Source organism: Schistocerca serialis, chromosome 5, assembly GCF_023864345.2.
Source record: "Schistocerca serialis cubense isolate TAMUIC-IGC-003099 chromosome 5, iqSchSeri2.2, whole genome shotgun sequence".
NCBI classification, from domain to species: Eukaryota; Metazoa; Arthropoda; class Insecta; order Orthoptera; family Acrididae; genus Schistocerca; species Schistocerca serialis.
In genome coordinates this window covers 23610467-23633464 of record NC_064642.1, presented here as the reverse complement: position 1 = coordinate 23633464, position 22998 = coordinate 23610467, and the positions used below count along the sequence as shown (strand labels likewise).

General features: G+C 39.6%; 1 protein-coding gene across 1 annotated transcript in view; it reads right to left on the bottom strand.

Moving 5' to 3' along the window:
• The window catches only part of LOC126480818 (mediator of RNA polymerase II transcription subunit 24), a 147693-nt gene that overhangs the window by 59633 nt on the left and 65062 nt on the right, over positions 1-22998 (bottom strand). The window contains exons 11-12 of the mRNA XM_050104154.1: positions 18625-18797; positions 1757-1934 (exon numbers count right to left, since the gene is read on the bottom strand). Of these exons, the coding sequence (XP_049960111.1) occupies positions 1757-1934; positions 18625-18797 (351 nt within the window). The remainder of the gene's footprint in view (positions 1-1756; positions 1935-18624; positions 18798-22998) is intronic.

Below are 22998 nucleotides of genomic sequence, written 5' to 3'. Positions count from 1 at the left end.
AAGTTTATTGCAAGTCACTAAATGCTCTCAATCTCAAATACTGGATGACTGTACCGTATTTACCCGTGTTAAAGTCGACCATGAATGTAAGATGACCCCACCCCCCCCCCCCCCTTTTCCCCTTCTTTTAAGAGGCTCCTTGAGAAAACTATAAACATATTCTGACTAATCACAATTACAAACTATATTTCTCACAAAGTGTCTGCCTAAAACATTAGCATTATACCTATTTTAAACTCAGGCCATTTACTGATTGCCTACATTTTGATAATACAAGGAGAAATAAAATAAACAAAAGGAAATGGTTTACATTAATTTTTATCTTCACTACCTTTTTCATTTGCTATGCGTGTCATCTGGGGTATCACTCTTTCCACCATCACCATCATCCTAGTAGCACAGCCATGAAATTTATATCTTTGTTGTCACAAATATTTAGCCATTCCTTCCAAATATGTTGCAATTTCTGAGGTGGTTGTTACGGTTAGACCAGAGAACACACATTTTTCTTATGCTGAATACGCATCGGATTTCACTTTTATACTGATGAGAGAATGTTACAATATTTCTTGCTTACAAACATATTGTCTGCACACTGCTCTCTCATTGGCTGCATAGAACCAGCAGCTGTCATGTCCCCTTTCACTCCCATCATACCTCACAGTGAGCATTGACAACACTGCTACAGGAAACATGCCCTGCAAAAATTTATACTATTGTTATGTATTTGTATGATTTTAAAGTCAATTCAAATGGATTCAGGTGAGCTGCAGTTTAAATGCGGTAGGTGTTCATATATATATACGGAAACATTCCACGCGGGAAAAATATATTTAAAAGCAAAGATGATGTGACTTACCATACGAAAGCGCTGGCAGGTTGATAGAAAAACAAACGGACACATACATGCACACAAAATTCAAGCTTTCGCAACAAACTGTTGCCTCATCAGGAAAGAGGGAAGGAGAGAGAAAGGTGAAAGGATGTGGGTTTTAAGGGAGAGGGTAAGGAGTCATTCCAATCCCGGGAGCGGAAAGACACAACTGACTCGTGGAGCAAATGGCATGCATTACTTGGTCAAATTAAACACATCTCCAGTGACATTATGTGACGGTTATATTGGAAAACATTGTCCCACAAGAGAAGGTACATTTGACATATTCATCTTGTGATGTGGTCACATGGTTCTCTGTAACACACAATGTTTTTCATGTATCATGTTCTGCTGGACTTGTCTGAGTATTTCTATGGTGTGATCACATTGCTCAAGTATTAGGTGCCTTTGGGACATGATCCTAGCCAGTGGTTTTAGTTTAATTCTAAGTGGAGGCTCATTATTGGTGGAAGCACATCCAGAATGCTCACACCAAAGAGTGGCACTGACATGGAACAGAAAGAACAGACAGCATCAGGATTTGACTCGTGCACCATCCACCATCACATATACACCTTCCAGGGACACATAGCTGGCTCTCCCCAGTACTCCCTTGTCAGAAGAGGTTGCATTCCCGTAGCAATAAAAGATTGCATTCCTCATTAACCTATCAGTTTTCCTGAAAATATCAGGTAATAAACTCACTGAAACATTGCTCAGAGACAAGTCAAGATATCATCAGTGAAAAGGACTCTGGAAATTAAGTTAGTTTAGTATCAACCTCTAAAAACAATCAACCTCAAAAGAAATTTTATTCAGTGCATTTGACCAAAATACTCTTCATTGCATAGAAAAAAAGAAAAAAAAGGAAACCACACATACCTGCATGTAACTACAAAGCCATGTAGCAGCACAAACAGGCAAACATGCCATTCGGCTTCGCATAGCATCCAAGATGCGTTTCACATCTGTTGCAGAGACTATTCCATGTTCCCATGCTTGCAGTACCTCATTGATTGCACTGGGCACATTCAAGCAAACTTCATGCCACTTTACTTGGCTGAAAAAAGGATAAACAACAATTTTAGTGCTTTTAAGTCACTGGCTGTTCATGTTTTTCTCCTCTTTCCTTTCTTTTTCTACTCCCCCAATGGCCACCCTCCCCATAATCTCTACCACATGACCTTTTCAGAATGAGATTTCCACTCTGCAGCGGAGTGTGCGCTGATGGTAGAGCACTTGCCCATGAAAAGCAAAGGTCCCGAGTTCGAGTCTCGGTCCAGCACACAGTTTTAATCTACCAGGAAGTTACATGACCTTTTATTCACAAAACATACAAAGAAATGTAAATAACACTCTTTAAATATATATTACGTAATCAATTTAACATCTTAAGCCTATTCTCTCTCTCTCTCTCTCTCTCTCTCTCTCTCTCTCTCTCTCTCGGCACAGTTTTTTTTCCATTATTAGAAGCTCACTAAATGCTCTAAAGAACTAGAAAGCATAATTAGTATGGAGATATCACAATGCATTTTAATGCAACCAATTGTTGGGGGAAAAAAAGTGTTTCTCATTACTTGCCAACATAAAAGAGACTTCAGTTGCGGAGACAGTCTATTCACATTCTATGGCTGAGAATATTTACGAGAAGTCAGGACGCCTGGTAAATATTTTGTATAACATCACAAAGCAGTGAAAATAGCAACCAAAACCATTGTGTCTCATAATGGTCCCCAATTCACAATAGTCATATTTTCAGATTGTTCCCACAGGAACAGAACAGAGCACATTATCACCTCACTTTCCACCCAACCTTTCACAGTGAAGTCAAAGCAGTGGAGACCTTTCACAGTCCACACAAGAAAATCCCTAAAGAGCATGTCTGCCAAAGACATTATCAACAATTTCTAAGTGCGAACAAGTCCATTTCCTTCAATGGCCTCAGCCCAGATACACTGCTAGAGTGGCTAGCAGCACCTGATTTTGCTGCAAAACCACAAACCAGCACTACCAGTGCAGGAGTCACAGCAGTTTTCTCACTTCAGGATGCACTCTTCCTACTGGGCACACCTGTCTGTAACCTGGGCACCTTGAGGGACAAAAGGACCAGCACAAACTTATCATCGTGGTTGAAGGTGGGCACACCATCTACCAACTGTGACGATGAAAGTCACAGCTACAGACCCAACGATATATTGGGGGACCGCAATCTGGAGTGCCTGCCATCACCTGTGGTGCTAGTAGCTGCACAGACCTATAACGTGCCACCCTACTCCACAGGTGTCACTTGTCAGTTTGATCCAGAACATCACAGCTGATGTGCTTCCCCCAGACCCTGTTGTTGTTGTTGTTGTTGTGGTCTTCAGTCTCGAGACTGGTTTGATGCAGCTCTCCATGCTACTCTATCCTGTGTAAGCTTTTTCATCTCCCAGTACCTACTGCAACCTACATCCTTCTGAATCTGCTTAGTGTATTCATCTCTTGGTCTCCCTCTACGATTTTTACCCTCCACGCTGCCCTCCAATACTAAATTGGTGATCCCTTGATGCCTCAGAACATGTCCTACCAACCGATCCCTTCTTCTGGTCAAGTTGTGCCACAAACTTCTCTTCTCCCCAATCCTATTCAATATTTCCTCATTAGTTATGTGATCTACCCATCTAATCTTCAGCATTCTTCTGTAGCACCACATTTCGAAAGCTTCTATTCTCTTCTTGTCCAAACTATTTATCGTCCATGTTTCACTTCCATACATGGCTACACTCCATACAAATACTTTCAGAAACGACTTCCTGACCCTATTGGCCTCAAATCACTGGTAAGAATATCAATATTGAGTTCTCTCTCCACAAAAAAGCAATACAAGTCAGGTGGTACTGTTTACATGGACTGGTTAAACACATTATAATGGATGAGGCTTCAGTAGACAATATCCAACTGAAGCCCACTACATTTTTAATTTACTTATTTATTACAAAAAGCATATTTTACAAAGCATACTGTTAAGGTTCATAACTTAGGATAATCTGCACTCTAGGTCCTATCACAGACCATATTTTTTGAATTAGATAATTAAATTTTTGATAAAATTTAACTTTTAGTGTGTTGTCTGCTAACAATATCTGTTACCTAGAAAGTCTACCTTTTGATTCCCCGAAGGCAATCCTTCTGGTTCATAAAATTTCAGTTTAGCTTCAATTTATTTTATTTATTTTTATTTACACACCTAGTTCTGTATGGCCACATTGAGGAGCAAATCTCCAAGCTCATGGAACATGTCAGTACATGAAATTACAACATAAAAGTAATAACATATAAAATAAAATGTTTATGAACCCAAAAAAAGTCAAGCCATAAGTTTAAGTAAACGCAATCAACAATATAACATAGGAATCAGCTTAATTTTTCAAGGAACTCCTTGACAGAATAGAAGGAGTGACCCATGAGGAAACTCTTCAATTTCAATTTGAATCCACATGGAGTTCTTGTGGTAGCTTACTGAAAATGGATGCAGCAGTATACTGCACACCTTTCTGCACAAGAGTTAAGGAAGTGCAATCTAAATGCAGATTGGATTTCTGCCTAGTATTAACTAAGTGAAAGCTGCTAATTCTTGGGAATAAGCTGATATTGTTAACAAGAAACTACAGTAAAGAATATAAATATTGAGAGGTCAATGTCAGGATATCCAGACTACTGAACAGGGACCAACAAGAGGTTCGCGAACTTAGACCACTTATTGTCCGAACCGTCTGTTTCTGAGTAAAAAATATCCTTTGAGAATGCGAAGAGTTAGCCCAAAATATAATATCATACAACACAAGCAACTGAAAATAAGCAAAGTAAACTAAGTTTCATGCCGAACAATCACTTACTTCAGGTACCATTCAAATAGTAAAAATAGCAGCTATGAGTCTGAACAAGATCCTGAACGTGGGCTTTCCACGACAGTTTACTATCTATCTGAAAACACAGAAATTTGAACTGTTCAGTTTATTAATCATATGCCCATTCTGTGAAATTAAAACATCAGATTTTGTTGAATTGTGTGTCAGAAACTGTAAAAACTGAGTCTCACTGTGATTTAGAGTTTATTTTCTACAAGCATGTTATGAACTGCACTATTTGAAACAGAGCCAATGTTGCACATAACATTCTTTACAACCAAGCTAGAGTCATCAGCAAACAGAAATATTAATATTTTAGAATTACCTGTAACACTAGAGGGCATATCATTTATATAGATAATAAACAGGGGTGGCCCCAATACTGATCCATGCCCCCCCCCCCCCCCCCCCCCACATGTCGGCCATTCTCAACACTGTGAAAATGACATTTTGCTGTCTGTTGTTAAAGAAAGAGGTGAACCTATTGTGAGCTACCCCCCGTATTCCATAATGGGCCAACTTCCGGAGCAATATTTAGCGATCAACACATTCAAACACCTTAGCTAAATCAAAAAATATGCCTAGCATTCGAAACCTTTTGTTTAATCCATCCAGCACCTTACAGAGAAAAGAGAATATAGCATTTTCAGTTGTTAAAGACTTCTAAAGCCGAACTGTACATTTGATAGCAAATTATGTGATATAAAATGATCAATTATCTTTACGTACACAGCCTTTTTAATAACTTTAGCAAACACTGGTGGCATAGAAATAGGTCTGAAGTTGTCTACATTATCCCTTTCTCCCTTTTTATAAAGCAACTTTACTACTGAGTACTTTAGTCGTCAGGAAACTGATAATTCTTAAAGGAAAAATTACAAATAGGGCTAAGTACAGGGCTAAAATACGCAGCATAGTACTTTAATATTCTACTAGGCACTCCATCATATCCATGAGAACCCTTAGCCTTCAGTTATTTAATTATTGACTCCATCTATCCCTTGTCAATATCACAGAGGAGTATTTCAGACATCAATCTCAGAAAGGCATTTTCCAAGAGATTTATATGATTCCTTGTATTAATTTACCAGCAATGCTCAGAAAATGATTGTTAAATACTGTACATATATCTGACTAATTAGTAACAGAAATTTTTTTACTACGCACTGACTTTATATCGTCAACCTTGTGCTGCTGACCAGACATGTCCTTCACAACTAACCATATGGTTTTAATTATATCCTGTGGATTAGCTATTCTATTTGTGTACCACGTACTCTTTGCCTTCCTAATAACATTTTTAAGTACCTTACAATACTATTTGAAATGGGCTACTGTAGCTTGATTGTGACTACTTCAAACTGTAGCTTGATTGTGACTACTTCAAACATTTTGATATAATCCCTGTTTTGTTCTATATGATATCCGTATTCATTAGTTAGCCACCCAGACTGGCTTTTACTGCTGATACCCTGTTTAGAACGTTCTAATGGAAAACAACTCTCAAAGAGCATGAGAAATGTGTTAAGGAAAGCATTGTATTTGTCATCATGTTATCAGCACTGTGAGAGGTATTTCTGATAGATAACATGAGTTTATAAGTCAAAGGAAAACACAGTAAACTCTTGTTTATCCAAATCAAGTTCATCTGAAATCTGCTTTATCCGAAAAAAATTTGCTCGCAGCTCAAATTGACGCTGTGTGATGCATCGCACAGCTATGCTTTTGGCTAGCTAGACTGACAGATGACAAGTTACAACTTGTCTCCGCCTGGAGCCATGCAGTTGCTGGTGTTTTTCGGCGGTCTACTGCTAATCAGTGCACTGGCGCATGTCAAACGCCCGAGTGTTGTCAATTTGTGCATGTGTTGGTTGAAGTCTTAGTGTCTGTCTTGTTCGTGTTGCATGGTGTCATACCACTGCCATCTACTGGAACTCCTTGGAAGTACAGTACATACAGTATTGCTCTATGTAGCATGACGTAGGCCTGTCGAAATCGACAATGAGAGTGCAGCGCCAAACACTTTCCGCCTGTTGTAGGTACATCAGACGAAGCCGAGCATTTAACACTTTAAAACTGAATGTACAAGGGCTTGGGTAGGGCAGGGGAGAGGGGACAGATGTATTGAATTTTCTCATTCGATGGCAGCCACAACCTGGTTTCAAAAGTCAAACACTTAGTCTAGTGCGTCTCAAGTGTTGTCAAGTCATGCGCCTGTGTGTTTTGTGATTTAACATTTCATGCTCGCTCTACATGATTTAAAATGTCCAGAGATAAAAGTGGCCAAAAACCAAAAAAGAATCAGTCAAGTGTCAGTAAAAAAAACACTGAATGTGACTGCGGGTGCAAAATGAAAAAAATAATGTGATCTTGTTGGAACAAAAGCTTCGCGCTTTGCAAAGAACTGTTTCTGATGAGCCACCAGCAAAAGTTGATGCGGATTTGAAAGTCGGTAGGAGTATGATTACTGATTGGAAGACAAATCGATCAGGAATTGAAAAATTTTGTTCCGGCCAAATGTCAGACAGCGCAGTGAAATCTAGAAAAACAATGGGAAAAGGCGAACATCCTCAGTCAGAAGAGGCCCTGTTTTTATGGCAGGAACAAATAAGGGCCAAAGGTGTGCCAGTTTCAGGTCCTCTACTTCATCAAAAAGCGATGACTTTTTATGAGTTGACTGAAGGAAAGGAGCAAGAATTCCTCGGAAGTGATGGCTGGCTGGATCGGTTCAAGAAGCAGCATGGCAATTGTAAAATTGCCATCAGCGGCGAATCATTATCCAGGGATGAAGCCGCTATCGTTGATTTTAAGAAGAAACTGCACACTATCATTGACAAAGGAGGTTACACTGGTGATCAACTTTACAACTGGGATGAAACCAGGGTGAATTACAAAATATTCCCAACAAAAACCCTTTCCTCTAAACAAGAACAAACGGCATCCAGGTATTAAAAAAATCAAAGAAAGAGTTACTGTCCTTGTCACTGGCAATCATACACTGCGACTTTTTTTAATTGGTAAATCCCAAAAACTAAGAGCATTTAGATGGCAACCAGCTGATAAACCTTTGCCATTGTGGTACACGGATCAGTGTAAGGCATGGATGAATGGTGCCATCTTCAAAAAATGGTTCCACACAGAGTTTGTTCCAGCTGTAGAAAAATACATGGAGGAAAACTGACTTCCTCGAAAAGTGCTACTTATTGTGGCCAACACTCCTTCTCACCCAGATGATCAACACGATGGGGATATCAAAGTTGTGTTTCTCACACCAAACACCATGTCTCTATGTCAATCAATGGACCAAGGTGTTCTTGAGACAATGAAAAAACATTACAGACACAAGCTGCTGGAATACTTAATCAGTGCGATTGATGCTGAAGATTTTGTGCAAGCTTTTAAAAAAATCGATGTTTCAAGAGCCATTCATTGGATTGCTGAAGCTTGGAATCTCATTCCTCCAAATTCTCTCATTATGTCTTGGAAAAAACTCTTAGATCATAAGGCAACTCATCAGTGATGGGAAGAAGGGGGCAACACTGAAACTCTAGCTGACGTGCCAGAAACAGATGAAAATGACGTAATTTTGGTGAATTTACTGGAGAAGCTACCTGGCTGCGAAGACGCGAACTTCAAAGACATTGAAGAGTGGATGGAAAACTACTATTTTGATTTGACTGAGAAAGAAATCATCCAAATTGCGACCAATCAGAAAGTGTCAGAAGAATATGTCTCTGATGATGAAGAAGAGAAAAAAGAGTCCTCACACAGTTGGTTATGAAGTGATCCAAACTGCCCTGGAGTACATCAGCCAACAGGAGGAGGCAACTTATCCCGAAATCATTTTTTTTTTTTTTCCAACATTGGAGATATATTGCCGCAACAAAAATTTCTCAAACCAAAAAACAAAAAACCATTACAGACTTTTTTACCAAAAAATAAATTCTAATGAAATGCCCTAGAACTTCAATGTCCATAAGTTAAAAGCTTTTTTTTTTTCTCTCTAGATTTGTTTCATAGTTTTGTACAGTAGTTTATTTTTTATTCAAAAGAGAAGGTAATAAAATGAAAACTCCCGTTTTTTCCTGTTGCCAAATAAGACGTATTTTTCTGTAAGAAGAAATAAACGAGCTTTGTTATTCAGCATTTAAAAACTTTGAGTTTTCAAACATACTCTGGCACCTTCTTTAAATGTCAGCACAACTTTTTCAGTCAAAAACATGCAGGCTTATTCATAACCATATCAATATAATTCTATGTACCCTACGCATGTTTTACAATCACATTTTCTAGTATTGATGCAATTCGGGATGTTTCACACGTGAAAATGGGGACTTCGGTTTATCCGAAATTTTTGGTATCCGAACCGACCACAATCCTGATCATTTTGGATAAAGAGGAGTTTACTGTATTCTTAAAAATGAAATCACTGAGTAAATTTTAAAAAATGGAAAAATATACTAATAGCTCTGCTACCACTAACATGAATGCCGCCCTCTCTATGTTTCATTACAAAATGAAAACAGGAACCTTCTCTCAAGGAAACTATAAAACTGTGAGACAGAATTGCTAGCCAGTACTTACTTTCAAGATGAATGTCAGTACTGACAACAGACACATCATCTTTTTCTGTTTTCTCTCCTTTCTTTTGTTTCTTTTTCAGCCCATCATGAATTCTTCTCCTGCGCCAACCTTTTCACCTCAGAATACCAATTGGTATCTATGTCCTCAATTATTTGCTGCAATGGATTCCATTCTCTGTCTTTCTCTACTGTTTTTACCCATCACAGCTACCGTGGAAGTTATTCCCTGATGTCTTCACAGATGTCCTACTATACTATCCCTTCTTACCAGTGTTTTCCATACCCTTTCCTTGCCAATTCTGTGGTGAACCTCTTCATTCCTTACCTCACCAATCCACCTAATTTTCAACATTTGTCTATAGCACACCATCTCAAATGCTTCGATTCTCTTCTGTTCCAGTTTTCCCACAGTCCATGTTTCGCTACCATAGAATGCAGTGCTACAAATGTACATTCTCACAAATTTCTTCCTGAAATTAAGGTTTATGTTTGATACTAGTAGAGTTCTCTTGGCAAACAATGCTCTTTTGCTAGTGCTAGTCTGCTTTTCATGTCCTCTTTGCTCTGTCCATCGCAGATTATTTTGCTGCTTAGGTAGCAGAATTCTTTAATTTCATCACTTTGTGATCCCCAATTTTGATGTTAAGTTTTGTTACACCTCAGAATAATACGGGTTCCAAGTTATAAAATTTTTAATGTAGGTCAACCACCTTGATGTAACATAGGCTGGTTATTCCATGATTAGTGGTGGACCACGAAGTACGGTGATGCAAAATGGACGGACAGCACAGTCTGCAATCTGCAGGTGCTGAGTGATAGGGAGCACACACAGCAGGAAAACAGAAAAGGACAGGGACTAAGCAAAATAACACACATGCTCATTTGTGCGGTGGGATGCCACAAGAAGCAATAGACAGGCTAGGGAAAACACTCATAGACCATATCAGCGCACACTCCGCTGCAGGGTGAAAATCTCATTCTGGACTCGTGGACCAATTTAACTAACTGCTATGAGAGAATTAAATTAAGGGTAGCAGAATACCGAGGCCACATGCGTGGTCATTGATGGTAAACTGCACATCACAGGGCTACGGAGAGCTTTTGAAATACTCAAGCCCCAGCTTGAAGTACGGGAGTATGGTCCAGGTCAATGGGAATCATGCAGTCCATGTCGATGACATTCTGTTCCATCACCATGCTGTTTTAGTAAGTCTTGTCTCAGATCAACCAGCGCAGTACCAGCCAGCCATAGATTGTGTGGATTGTCACAGAGCTGAACTCCACTGATGAACTTGTGTCACACCAACCACTACTTAAGGGAGAGGTGATGAACTACCGGCAGCAGTGCAGTACCAGGTGCTGTACTCTCTGGGTGTGGGATGGTGGGATGGAAGATGACGACCTTGGTTCCTGGTGGACCACTATCCGGTACGGTGTATAGGTACATAAAGGAAAAGCCCCGACATGCTATGATAATAAAAGTCAATAATCACTAGTGCGGCCACTGTGAGCATCGGCAAAGAGATATTTTGCTACGCCGGAAGGTGAAAGACAAATGATGGAAACTTTTCTTTTTATTTTTTTTTTATAGAGAGAGAGAGAGAGAGAGAGAGAGAGAGAGACTGTCTTCAGTTCTTGTGGCGAGAAGACGTATTTCTTGTGATACAATGTGTTGTCTGGATAATAATCCTATGAAAGTATGAAGTGTGAGAGTTCATTTAGTGCAAAACCATGAAAGCTTTCTTTTCTTCCATGCATTATCCCAATATCATGTCAATGTAGCCACCTGCACCAGAAGAGGAAGTCCGATGAAAAATCCTTATTGTATCCATGGTCAAGAATGAGAAATAATTATGGCGGAAGAAGACAAATATAATCAAATGGCATAAATCTCAACAGCATAGAGAATACAGGAATCGATGTAAGTTAAAAGTGAAAGACACTGTATTTGTTTAAAAATCTATAAGGAATCAAAATGATAAAAGTATGAAAAAATTGATTTGTTTAATTAATTATATTTTTTAATATAAATTTGCACAATGCCTAAGCACCTCCAAGTGCGGGGCCTACCAGGCAGGCAGTACTGGGTTCAATGCCTGCTGACTACACCACACCGCGGATGGGGTGGTCCAGGGAAGAAGCAGCACGGAGTGGGATCAAGTACACTCCCTCAGCCAGTAGCGGCCATCCATGCTGTACCAGGCTGGGGTAAGCATCTGTATCGACACAAGAGGAATGACATCTTGCTATGACACAGGTGCAAGGACTGGTGCAGCGTCCAACCTACAGCCAACAGTGCACCACACTTTGTAAAAGTTGTCAAAATAAACGATTCACTGAATAATAATGTTTCCTTAGTGCCATGAGCACTTCCTGATGATTACTGACATCATGCAGAGGCACCATCCACTCAGCCCCTCTGTAAATTGGAGTCAGAAGTGTCGACTCCGCTATTTTCATCTGTAGGTAACTGTTACATTAAGATGTCAAGTAGTTTGATCTAAGGTGGTTACAGAGTTGGGCGGCCATAATTCATTGTCATTTACATATTATAGTATTGTTTTCTTGTCTGTTCTGGTGTAGTGTCACACATATCTATTATGTATTGTGGTTTAGAAGACAGTAGTAAATTGCACAAGAATGCCAGACACAAGATTGGTTTCTACCAGTTAGGCAATAGCCAAACTAACAGATGAAGTGTCACATTTGCTAGCAGAGAGTGCATCATGAGGAATGAATGGCACAATTAGAGGTTTTGTGAGCTGCACAAAATTCACAGCCAGGTTTGGGTGAAACAAAATCTTTAGTAGGGCAGTGTCACTTTGCAATAGATTCTTCTGTAGCTCACTTGTTTACATCTTTCTCTGGGAAGACAACCGAGGCTGTCACGGTATTTATTAGTGGTGTCTTGGCTACAGCCAGAAAGTGGAATTGGTCAGATGCAGTTATGTTAAGGAAGGCTAATTTATGCCTTGTGGGTGAAGTGAAGACATAAGTCATGTAACATGAAACACTTGGTAAAGCAAGCTCATTTAAGCATTTAGCTGAAGGTTTGTGGCAGAGGTACCGTAAACAGAATAGTGCTAGGTTTTTTAGAGAACAACTGAGTGAGTTAAATCTGAAAGGAAATGAAACAGTAGAAAATGTTTCAGACCAAATATGTAAGGTGGACACTCAGACATATGAATTAATGGGAAATCCAGATGCTGATCATGTTATCCTGTGGGAATCTGAGAACAGGGCTTTTGATGTGTTTTTGAGGGGTATACCTGCAGAATTTTCATGACGATTTAGGATGGGAGATCTGGATGATTTGGACGCAGCATTGCATATTGCCAAGCATTTGCAGGAAGTAGATAGTGCGATGCGAGGACGCACAGAGAAATGGTTGTCTGTTACAGAAAAAACTTGCTATTGTTGTGGAAAAAAGGGACATGTCAGAGCACAATGCAACCAGCTACAATGTTACGGGTGTGGGCATTTTGGTCATAAAGTGAATGAATGTAGGAGTAGAAAGCAGAATGGCAGAAACAAACGGCAGGATGCACTAAACCACACCGGGAATGTTTTGTCCGTTGGAAAGCATTCCCAGTAAATCAAAATACTGCAGAATTTAAGACAGACACAGATTGTTGTTTGATGGGCATTATAAATAGTAAGAGGCATAAGTTTTTGGTCGATACAGGCGCAAATACTTCTGTGGTTAATCTAGACCTCATGGGTAGGAGAAGACTGGCAACTTCAAGGTATAATTTACATGGAGTAGGAGACAATGATGTGGTGTCATTAGGGACAACACGACTTGTTTTTCATATTGGAAATATGGAATTCTATGAGCAAATGAAAGTACTGCTGTCTGTGGGACAAGGATATTCTGTGATTCTTGAACTTCACTTCCTGGATAGGCATCATGCAAAAATTACTCTTCCACAGCCCACAGTTGAACTTTGTGGAAGCTTGTTTCCAATGGGTATGACAGCTGTAAATTGTACAATGTTGCAAGGTGCACTGTTAGCTAAGATGTTACCAAATGAACTGCGTACACATGTGTTAAGGATATTTATGCATGACAAAGTACCTGCTGGTACAGGGAAGTTAGTATATGTATCAGTAGATGGCGATGTTCCACAGGAAAGATTGTGTGTGCTTGAGCCACTGCAGAACAATGAGACATTGGATGAAATGCATTGTTGTATAAGGAGGAGTCTTGCACACGTATCAGATGTTAATGGGGAACTGATGATTCCAGTTAGCGTGGATAATATCAGGGTAGATGAAGTGTATCTGCCAAAAGTTTTACTTGCAGTGAGCTTAGAGGTAGTCAATGAAGAGGATATCGATGAATCACACGGTGATCATGGCATCAAACAATCCGTTAGTGCAGATGTACTACAGAACGAGGTTAGTCACTTGAAGGATGGAGAACAGGAAGGCACGGAAGCTTTATTGTTGCAGATTTATTTGATTTGAATGGTCCACTACCGGCAACACCGATCACACAGTATCGTATACGAAGAGGGGATAATTCACCAGTGTATAAGAAGCCATATAGGATTGCAATGCATCTACAACCACTTGTAGATGAGTTCACTGACCAGCAGCTGCGTGAAGGTATCATAGAACATACTGATAGTGCCTGGTCCAGCAAAATAGTTGTGGTCCCCAAAAAAAACAGTTGATGATAATAGATTTTGTTGCTACTATTGGTTTTTAAATGCATGAACTACAATGGATGCATATCCAATTCTTAACATTATGGATACATTAGACAACCTAGGAAATTGTAAGCATTTTGCAACGATAGACCTTCAAAGCGGTTACCGGCAAGTAGAAGTGTTTCTAGATGATAGACATAAGACCGCATTCACAGCCAATTTTGGACATTACCAATATCAGAGAATGCCGTTTGGTCTGAAGAATGCTCCTGCTACTTTTCAAAGGCTACTGGATGATGTCCTTCATGGTTTAAAACCCAAAATATGTTTGGTCTACCTGGATGATGTAATAGTACATTCAAAAACAATGGAAGAACACATTAAAAGTTTAACTGAAGTGTTTAGTAGGTTACTAGAAGCATCTTACTTTAAATGTAGAGAAACGTCATTTTGCGCAAGCACAAGTAAAGTATCTAGGTCGTATTACTACAAGAGATGGAGTCATAACAGATCCTATAATTACATCAGCCATATGTGATTTTCCAGTGCCAATTACTACTAAGCAATTGCAATCTTATCTTCATTTATGTAAATACTACTGTAAATTTGTAAAGGGTTTTGCTGAAAGCACATGACCATTAGCCATGTTGCTTAAGAAAGGAGTTGGTTGCCAATGATCACCACAGTGTCAAGAGGCTTTTGAGAAACTTAAGAAAATTTTAGTGTCAGATCCTGTGTTTGTGTTTCCTGATTTTGAACGTGAATTCATATTGGCATGTGACACATCTAATACCACGGTGGGTTGTGTATTAAGTCAAAATGTAAATGGAAATGAACATCCAGGCAGTCAAATAAAGCAGAAACAAATTATTCCACAACAAAGAAGGAAACGCTAGCTGTCACATACGGAATTTCATACTTTCGTTGTTATTTGTACGGTCGGCAATTCAAAGTCGTTACGGACCATGCTTCTCTCAGATGGTTATAGGGTTAAAGGATCCACCATGTCGATTGGCCAGATGGACAATGAATTTAAGTGAATTTGATTATGAAATGATTCATAAATTGGGAGCTTCAAATAAAAATGCTGATGCGTTAGGCAGGAAGGTTGCAGCTTTATTGGATATGAACTGGATAAAGGCACAACTAGCTGACAGAGAGTGCTGCACATTGTTTCCAACACACTCACAGTTTGAAATGCAAGAAGGCTTGTTATGCAGAACTACAAAGTGTGGACCACGCGTTGTCATTCTTGCAGCACTGAGACAAGAAATGTTACGTCAGGCTCAGGACCATGTTTTATCAGGTAACGGAGGTAAACGTACAATGGATAGATCAGTAGCTGGAAGATTCTGGTGGAAGACACGTTTCAATGATGAAGCGCAATATGTAAAAAACTGTGTTCCATGCGTGCAATGATCGGAATTAAGTCATCAAAAGATTGAGTTGCGACAACTACCTGAAGCAGATAGACCATTTACTTTTTTAGGATTAGACATTCTGGGAGCTTTTAACAAAACACCTGCTGGGAACAAATATGTTTTAACAATTTAGGACCATTTTACACATTATTTGGTTATGGTAGCTATTCCTGATCAGAAGGCTAGTACAGTAGAACAATCAATGATGAACACTTGGTTATTGAAGTACAGTATACCTGAAACTATTATTACAGACCAGGGAAAAAATTTTGTACCTGAACTACTGAAACAACTATGTCAGTTATTACGAATTAAGAAGTTACGTACCAGCCCGTTTCATACTCAACCAAACGGGCGAACTGAAAGAGTTCACTGTACATTGTCTATGATGTTGAGCCACTACGTTGACTCACAGCATTTAAATTGGGATGTCTACTTGAACCTAGTTGTCTGTGCCTACAATGAAAATTTCATTCTGGAAAGGGTCTCTCGCCATACGAAGTTGTATATGGTAGGAAAATGCTCCAACATAAACTGGGTGCACAAGGTGAACCAGTGAAAGAATTTGCAAAGAAATTAAAAGCAATTTGGAAAATGGTGAAACACGCCAATACAAAAGCATTAGAAAAACAAGAGCGTACTGGGCAAAGATCAAGAAACCACCACAGTATAGAATAGGACAATGGGTTTTGTTAACTAAACCTTATACTCTGATAGGCAAAACTAAGAAATTTTTGGCTAAGTGCCAAGTTATTGAAATGACTTCACTGGTCAACATAAAACTGCAATTACCAACATGAACTTCAATAGCGCACGTCAGTCGAATCAAACCATTCACGGGCGTAGTTGACACATTGCCACAAATCTCTTCAACTAATCATGAAAGATCAGAAGGATGAAAGAAGCAACTACCTAAGAAGGATATACCTAATTCACTTAGATACAGGAGCAAGTAAAGTAGGATTCTGCAGTGTAAGCCAAATATGATGATTGTTGTTACTACATTGGTATCATTCTTTTATTCTGTTTTGTCTTTAGTTAGTTCTTTAAAGGAGGGAGGGGAGTGACGATGTTTACCTTTCTCTCAGGTTATGTGCCGAGGGTGCTGGCAAGAAAAATTCTTCTGAGCGTAGCACTACTATATTGTTGCCAAGGAGATGTAATGCAAAATCAACCACTACACAATGGCTTCCTGTTCTTAGAAAAGTAGATGTCCTACTAACAATCCATAATTGGATAACAGAGTTTGCATTGGATGTTTGGGAAGTGAGAAATGAAGTAAGAACACTACAAGACAGTTTGTAGCATTACAGCAATATGTGAACAGAGGAGGACTGTTGGAGGATAAGAAAAGCGAGTACCAGGATTTAAACTCTCATATGAAAAACTGACAACTCAGTTGGAACAGATAACCAAAATTGTACCACGAACATTAGTATGAAGGAAGCAAGGTTGGTTAGATGCAGGAGGAAAGCTATTAAAAATGGTACTTGGGACACCAGATAATGAGGATACTGAGAACATCTGCATTAAGATTCAGTGTGTACAAGAATTAGAGGAGAATACGCAAACAAAAGTGGAATGGCACAAGACCCAAATAGGGAATATGGAGTAAGAAATATCCAATGTGACTAAAACAGTAAGAAATTTAACAGCTGAATCAGAGCAGTATGCACGTGGAACCAGAAATGTTTTGAATAGTGATTTAGAGAAGATTCAAACTCATTTGAGTCATTTAGATGATAAAAGTGCTAGTAGCCACATCACTACGCACTCTAGTGAACACATTGGATGACGCAAGAGTAGAGATAGAGACATAACGTAAGGCAATACACAATGCTACTCATGGGCAGTTGAATTCAACTTTAGTAATCCACACCAAATTCTCATAGCACTACAACAAGCACAAAGAGACTTTCCCAAGAGGTTGTAGCATATTTTACCAACAACAAATATGAATATAGCTTTATTTTATCGTATATTTACTGTAGAAGCAACCACTGATAAAGCTGGGATACATGTTAGAATTAAATTTCTAGTAGTAGGAATGGATACACAATACCAATGTTACACAGTACATCCATATCCTATAAAGAGGAGTACAATTCAGAAATGGGTACAGTTGCAAACAGAAATTTTATTAGTTTCACAGAAAAGAGATGCTCATGTTTTCCTGTCCATAGCAGATTTCAACAATTGTGTTCAGAAAAGAACTATTATTTGTCCAGCAAGGCCGATACAAACCGACCAGAAGTCATGTGAAATGCAATTGTTTTTAGGGAAGCTAGAAGTGGTAGATTTCGAGAAAAAAGTTTTCGCACCACAAACAGAATTCCAGATAATTGGAGACCACTGGCTTTATTACATCAGAAAACAGTAATCATTACTTGTTACGAAAATTTAAAACCTTGTTATCAAAATTTAAAACCTTCCATCATTACTAAATTGTGATCTGAATCTATATCTGCTTCCAGGTACGCCTTCCAATTCAATATCTGATTTTGGAATCTCTGCCTGAACATGACGTAATCTAACTGGAATCTTCCATGTCTCCTGGTCTTTTCCAAGTACATCATGTCCTTCTCTTGTGATTCTTGAACAGAGTATTCAATATTACCAGCTGAAATTTATTGCATAATAGATCAGCTTAATTAATTTCACCACACAAAACTTGTTGTGTATCATGCGCTAACTTGTTTGCCTTGTAATCATAATTCTGCCAGAATTAAAAACTACACTGCCACACCTGGGAATGTTTATGCTTGCATCTCCATCTACATCATTTATTGTGTACTTTTTGATTGGTAGTAGATTTTGTGCCGACACAATTGCTAGTGTGAAGAATTAATTCTTATATTAACAACACTGGATGTACCGGTTACTAAGCTACTTTGTGTGTCATCATAATGGTACAATACTTCTATGTAAATACATATAATGGGCAATGCTAAATGGTGGTCTCTCAGGAAAAAGAGGAGCACGATCCTAAATCTATGAAAGAAGCCTGCAGAGTGAAAATCTCATTCTGTATGCAGAGAGTTGTTACCTTTACTCATTCCATTAATTTTATTTCACACAGAACTATCCAATACATTTAAATAAATGTATATACTAGTAGTTCTTTGTTATTTATAGAAAGAAAACCAATTGATGGTGTTTTCATGCACTCAATCTCTGAATGCAGAAAGACTTTTTTTTATATACCTGGTTTTGAAGTCACTATCTGCTGAATTAAATTGTGTAAGAAGGCTTTCAACTTTCAAAGGATCACTGAGTTGCAACATTTTGTCTGGGCATTTAGGATGACCTCTTTCTACCATGCACACTTGGACCCATTGCTCAAAAAAGGAGTCCCCTCTCTCTTCAGATAGCACCACCTGCACATACAAAGTTTGTTTTGTCACTAAAATCAAAGGTTCAATTAAATCTGAAAATATAATTGGTTTCATTGTAAAATAAATTACACAGTCTTTTAACTGGTACAATTACATACATGAGAATAAACAACGAGGCATGAGATATTAGACACACTGAGCAACTGACAATTATGATAAACTGTTAAGTTTCCAAACAATGTTATTTAGAGTCAGAATGGTGTGTAGTTGAGATGGTGACAATTTTAGGTGTTTTTCCCAGAGATAGAGACAATGAATACTTTGGGGTATAGCCAGTTTGCTTTCTGTTTCTGTTCCACATCATATATTCTACCTGACATCATTCTTGCCAACTGGAGGCAATACTAGGGGCATCCTTAATTTGGGAATCAGCTTCTACCAGTGACATTCCCTCATAAATTGATAAACATGTCAAGTTGTTTCTCTTGAACATTCACTTGATATATGTTTTGTTCCCTTTACAACACTCGCAATAAACAGAGAAAGGCAAAACAGTCACTATAATATTGGTATGACCAGACAGACAGAATCAGCAGAAAGACTGTTACTTAGTGCATCATGTGATACACTCCCACTTTCTACTGTGTATCTCCCCTCCTCCCCTTCTCACTGGTTTGTAACATGCTCACCACTCAACCGAACAAAGAACACGTATACACACACACACACACACACACACACACACACACACACACACACACACACACACACAGTGTGTGTGTGTGTGTGAGTGAGAGTGAGAGAGAGAGAGAGAGAGAGAGAGAGAGAGAGAGAGAGAGAGGGAGAGAGAGGGAGAGAGGGGGGGGGAGGAGAGAGAGAGAGAGAGAGAGAGAGAGAGAGAGAGAGAGAGAGAGAGGGGAGGGGGGGGGGTTGCTACTACTATTCAGCAGAACAGCATCCAGAATGGTAAAATCAGCATGCAGTGCTGGCAGGAAACAAGGATTCTCTCCTTCATCCCCCTCACCCCTCCCCCCCTTCCACGTGGTTGGGTGCGTGTGTGGGTGTGAGTGTGGGAGGGTGGGCATGCATGTTAGCACCGAGGGAGGACACTGTTTGGAATCTTAGCATTTTTTTTTTTACATCTACTTCTATGTGTCTGTCTGTTTCTTAGCAGATCTTCTATTTGGCTATTCCTAGTAAAGCTGCCCTCGACACAATGACTTGTTTGAACATCACAATGTTCAAAAAATGGTTCAAATGGCTCTGAGCACTATGGGACTTAACATCTATGGTCATCAGTCCCCTAGAACTTAGAACTACTTAAACCTAACTAACCTAAGGACAGCACACAACACCCAGCCATCACGAGGCAGAGAAAATCCCTGACCCCGCCGGGAATCGAACCCGGGAACCCGGGCGTGGGAAGCGAGAACGCTACCGCACGACCACGAGATGCGGGCACATCACAATGTTCAACAAGGTAATGTCCTATTGATGTCCTATTGGAGATGGTATACTCTTGCCTTCCTCTGACCATTGAACTGACTCAACCTGCCGATTACAGGGGAACTACACATTGTGGATTCTGAACCATGGTACAATTTGGCACTTTTCATATACACAAATTTCAACCAGAGGTGAAAGAAGTGATGAAGAGCAGGAAAAAAAAAAAAAACAAGGAGCGATTGGAGGATCATACACAGATCTTCAAATTTGCAGTCTGACACTTACTGAACTACTGACCCACACAAATAATTATACTCCATCCTCGAGTTTTAATTAATTTATATTTGTTAAATCTGCTGTTCACAGGAACCACTTAACAGCAGAACACTTAATGTAAACTATAAACTGAAAATGTACAGGTATCAAATATCTATCGCTGTTTTATTTGAGTTTCTATCTTATTAAAGGTGGCTTTCCCAGTGTTCAGCTGACTTGTTATTTCCCTTTTATGCATAATGCTTCAAGGACTGAACCCGTAGCCTTCTTCTGCCACTAATGTGTGCTGTTACATGTATTCCCTGCCTGGAACCCAACTACACTGTGAACTACTTTCAACAATGCACTGCTATTAATGGTCAAGTTCAACTCATGAAGACCATTTTGCCCATTGATGCTCTTTTTTCTGAAAGCTTGCACTGATTATTTCATGAAATGCATATTCTCTCAGCATTTTCCCACTCTGGTAGATGTGATGGCTGGTGAGATTTTAATGAGTGTAGGACCACAAGCCTTGTTTAAAATGAAACCTACACTTCAATTTATTAGTTTTTCTAAAAATTTTCTTTTGGTAGACTTCTTCACTACACTGTCCTGGGAATTAGGAATTTGCACCAAGGTACTGGACTCATCGTATTTCATTTCATGATTATATTCTAGCCAGTACTTAGTGACAGCTGATTTACGGGGTTGCTCTAGTCGGGTGTGTTGCCGATGTTCCTTGCATCTCTCCTCACCTGTTTTTAAAGTCTGCCCCATGTACGTCAAGACACATTTGCATGGAATGTGGTATACACCTGGCTTTCGGAGACCTTGATCATCTGTAATTTGGTAAAGAAGATTTTTCATCTTTGTCGATGGAAGCAAACTACACTGGATACTGTGCTGCCATAGCAGTCTAGCAATCTTTCCAGATATTGGGCGAGCACAATGTAGATAGCGATTTTTTGTTTCTCTGTATCAGTCCTAATCTCTCTCTCAGGTGTTCTTGATTTGGCTTCCAAGGCCTGCTCAATTTGATGATCTGGTTACCCATTCCTTCAGAACACTACTCATAGGTTTTGTAATTACTTGGTGAGGCTCTCCTTGTCTGAAAATGTTAGATTTACACTGAGGTGCGAAAGAAACTGGTATAGGTTTGCGTATTCAAATACACAGATATGTAAACACGCAGAATATGGTGTTGCGGTCACCAATGCCTATATAAAACAACAAATGTCTGATGCAGTTGTGAGATTGATTGCTGCTGGTACAATGGCATGTTATCAAGATTTAACTGAGTTTGAACGTGGTGTTATGTTGGTGCACAAGTGATGAGACACACCATCTCCGAGGTAGCTATGAAGTTTGGATTTTCCTGTACAACCATTTCATGAGTGTACTGTGAATACCAGGTATCTGCTAAAACATCAAATTTCCTACATCGCTGCAGCCAGAAAAAGATCCTGCAAGAATGGGACCAATGACGACTGAAGAGAATTTTTCAATGTGACAGAAGTGCAACAATTCTGCAAACTGCTGCAGAGCTCAATGCTGGGCCATCAACAAGTGTCACCATACAAACCTTTCAACGAAACATCATCAACATGGGCTGTCGGAGCCGAAGGCCCACTCATGTACCCTTGATGACTGCATGACACGAAGCTTTATGCCTCACCTGGGCCTGCCAAGACTGACATTGGACTGTTGATCACTGCAAACATGTTGCCTGGTTGGATGAGTCTCGTTTCAAATTGCATCAAACGGATGGAAGTGTACGGGTATGGTGACAACCTCATGAATTCAAGGACCCTGCATGTCAGCACGGGACTGTTCAAGCTGGTGGGGGCTCTGTAATGGTGTAGGGCGTGTGCAGTTGGAGTGATACATGAGCCCTGTTACGCCAAAATATGACTCTGACAAGTGACACTTACATAAGCATCCTGTCTAATCACCTGCATCCATTCATGTCCATTGTGCATTCCGACAGGCTTGTGCAATTCCAGCAGGACAATGGAACACCCCACACATTCAAAATTGCTACAGAGTGGCTCCAGGAATACTCTTCTGAGTTTAAACACTTCTGCTGGGTACCAAACTCCCTAGACGTGAACACTACTGACCGTATCTGGGATGCCTTGCTATGTGCTTTTCAGAAGAGATCTCCAGTCCCTCGTAATCTTAGGATTTATGGGCAGCCCTGTGGGATTCATGGTGTCGATTCCCTCCAGCACTACTTCAGACATTAGTCGAGTCCATGCCACATCGTGTTGAGGCACTTCTACATACTCGCGAGGACCCAACACGATATTACGCAGGTTTACCAGTTTCTTTGGTTCTTCAGTGTATATAGACCAGAGTTTCATGCACAAAATTTCTTTGCGACGGATAGCTTAGAGGTAGAGGTCAGAGTACATGGATTTCTATACACTGGCATCCAGGGACCTGTCTGGTCTTTCCACAGTTAACACACTGAAGAATGGTAGCTGGTCCTCTTTTTCAGGTTTCATCACAAATTTTATATTAGGATAGATGGAGCTTA